Source organism: Chaetura pelagica, unplaced genomic scaffold (genome assembly GCF_000747805.2).
Source record: "Chaetura pelagica isolate M959 unplaced genomic scaffold, ChaPel_1.0 scaffold188, whole genome shotgun sequence".
In the NCBI taxonomy this organism is placed as follows: domain Eukaryota; kingdom Metazoa; phylum Chordata; class Aves; order Apodiformes; family Apodidae; genus Chaetura; species Chaetura pelagica.
Window position 1 is genome coordinate 1,429,747 of NW_009954196.1, and position 2,524 is coordinate 1,432,270.

At 39.0% G+C, this 2,524-nt stretch overlaps 1 protein-coding gene across 1 annotated transcript in view; it reads left to right on the plus strand.

The window, feature by feature from the left end:
• EMCN (endomucin) overlaps positions 1–2,134 on the plus strand; it is a 52,516-nt gene extending 50,382 nt beyond the window's left edge. The window contains exon 11 of the mRNA XM_010003166.1: positions 2,076–2,134. Within this exon, the coding sequence (XP_010001468.1) occupies positions 2,076–2,134 (59 nt within the window). The remainder of the gene's footprint in view (positions 1–2,075) is intronic.
• Positions 2,135–2,524: the final 390 nt, after the last annotated feature.

Sequence of the window (2,524 nt, forward strand, 5' to 3'; positions counted from 1 at the left end):
GAACCATTAGAATCTAGAATTGTTCTAGACACCTGTCTGTGCGGCCTGAAGGTGTACTGCAGCCCTCTATCTAAAACTGTGTGACTCTTGTTTCTTTTATTAGAGCAGTATATATATATATATACTCTTCTCCAGTATATAATCATTCTCTCTTCATCACTGAATTGCTAGTTGACACTAATGATTATAGAACCTGTAATGCAAATACCTGCAGACAGATTTGCAGCCACGGAGTAGCGGTAACTTTGTTTTGTTTCAAAATTCTTGCGGGCTCCTGCAGGGGATCCCTGCCTGCATTGAACCATCATCGGACAATCACTGGTTTTACAGGAGGACATTGTCCCCAGCAATAGTTTGTGGCAGTCCACTATTTCCAGGCATGTACAGCACCAGAAAATCTATGCAGGGCATGTGAGTGTCCGTGTGCTGCTGTCTTGAGGTCTGCAGTAAGGCAGGTTCACCAGTCCTGCCCCAAGCACCACTGTCAGCAGGTGCTGCTTGAGCCACCAGTGCTGCCTCACCCACTTCGTACTCTGATCCAAGGCCTGTTGATGGCAACAAGGTCTTATCCAGGGACCTGGCTCTGGAGCCTCTCCTTAGACATGGAAATTTCTTGTGGTGCAAAGTATCAGTCTTTCATGCGAGTCTGCCTAATTTCTAGCAGTAGGCAGAGGAGCAACCAGCTGAGAGTAGAACTGATAACAAAGTCTTGGTACTTATTACAACTATTGATTATCTTCTCCACGATAATGTATTTCTCAATTAACTTCTTCTACACCTTCTTGTTTAAACACTCTTGCCCATTTCTCCCTTTCACGCCTTATTGTATCTTCTGTTTTCTGTGTAACAAGGAAAGTAGAAATATGCAGAAGGAATAAGTAATAAAGGAAGAAACAAATATACAAGTAAATTAAAGAAATGAGAGATCTTGAAAATCTTATTCCTTTGTTACTACAAACAGTACAATATTTGAGCTGGTTCACTTTATTTTAGCCTTTCAAAACAGTATTTTTATCTAACAAAAATTTTTCACTTATAAAAAATGTATAAATCTTGTTGAAATGTTTCATTTTTTCCTATCAGAAACTTGTGCTTTCCTTTTCTCTCAAACATTATATTATGAATTATTTACGTAGTTGCTGAAGGGCATTTTAGCTGAAATTTAACATCATCAGAACTTCTGAAGCTCTAACTTAACAACAATTTATAGTGTTTTAAAATCAATTCTATCCAAAATGGAACACTTGGGAAGTGAACACCATTCCAGCACACTATTGTTGAACAATTTCCAGTGTTTCTCACTGAACCCTGTTAGATACCAAGTTTTCTACCCATCTCCAAAAGGCTGAACTAAATTAAACAGCCTTTTTTAGTGCCAGGAAAAGCTGTCCAAAAACAATTGACAAGTCTTTTCTATTTTCTTCAGGAGTGCAACTATTAAATTTGACTGCCAATTATTTAGATACCTCATCAGTGAATTTGTTACAATCCTAATTTGTGTTACTCTTTACAACCCCAGGCTACAGATCATATGCCAAAATGTTAATCTCCATGTATTAATCTCTCATGCAAAGAAATTAAACTGGCATTTAAACGCATCCTCATCTGGGGGCTTATTTGTCTGCCTGTAATTGCTGGCAGTGGCTCCTCTTCTCCAGGGAAGGAGGAGTGAGGACTGTCTGTAGACTGAAGTTGTTCAATGTTCATTTTCCTGCTTTGGAGGAACAGAGCTGCTGTCTGTGAGATCAGCAAAAATTAATTTTATAGTTGCATCTTTTGCTTTTTATAATGTAATGTTCCAATCATAGTTAAAGTGTTATGCTTTTTCTAACCCTTTGAGAACCGCCTTGGAAATACTTTGTAATAATAACCCACCATTTGAGAGCAAATCACAAGGGAAGCTGTAAAACACAGAGAGAGTAGCAAAAATCTGTTGTGTGGACATTTTTTGCTGTTCGAGACTGACAAGCAGACTGGCTAGTTTGTACAGTGGTTGGTGATGTGTTCCCACTTGACTCACTAGTCCTTTTGTCTTTGCATGTTGAACTGATGCAAATATATCTTCTGTTTCTTAGGAGAGCACTCATCTCAGGGGAAGAATAAAACTCGGCAACTCTTCACACCTCAGCAATAAATATGTAAGTTTATTGCCTTTGTCTTATGTCCCCTAAAATTAGTGTTTGTTAGTCTCAGAGTTGTGCCATGTAACTAAACAAAAGGGTTAAAAATGCCAAACAAAAAAAAAGCAATTACTTCAGCTAGCAGCAGCCTCCAGGAGCAATGGCTTAAACAGAGCTTGTCTTGAACACACCATCAAGAACAGTGTCCCAGGCAAATGGGGGGACTGAAGAAGTTGCCACATTACAGAGGTAGACCTTTATAAGCGTGGTATTTCACTTTAATTGTTCAGCACTCCTGGTTGTATTTTCACTCCCTAGGTGTATTTTCTTTACCGAAAACACAGAGGTGGTTCTGCTTGTGCAGATGCAGGACAATGTCTGGGACAATGGATTTACTCCTTATT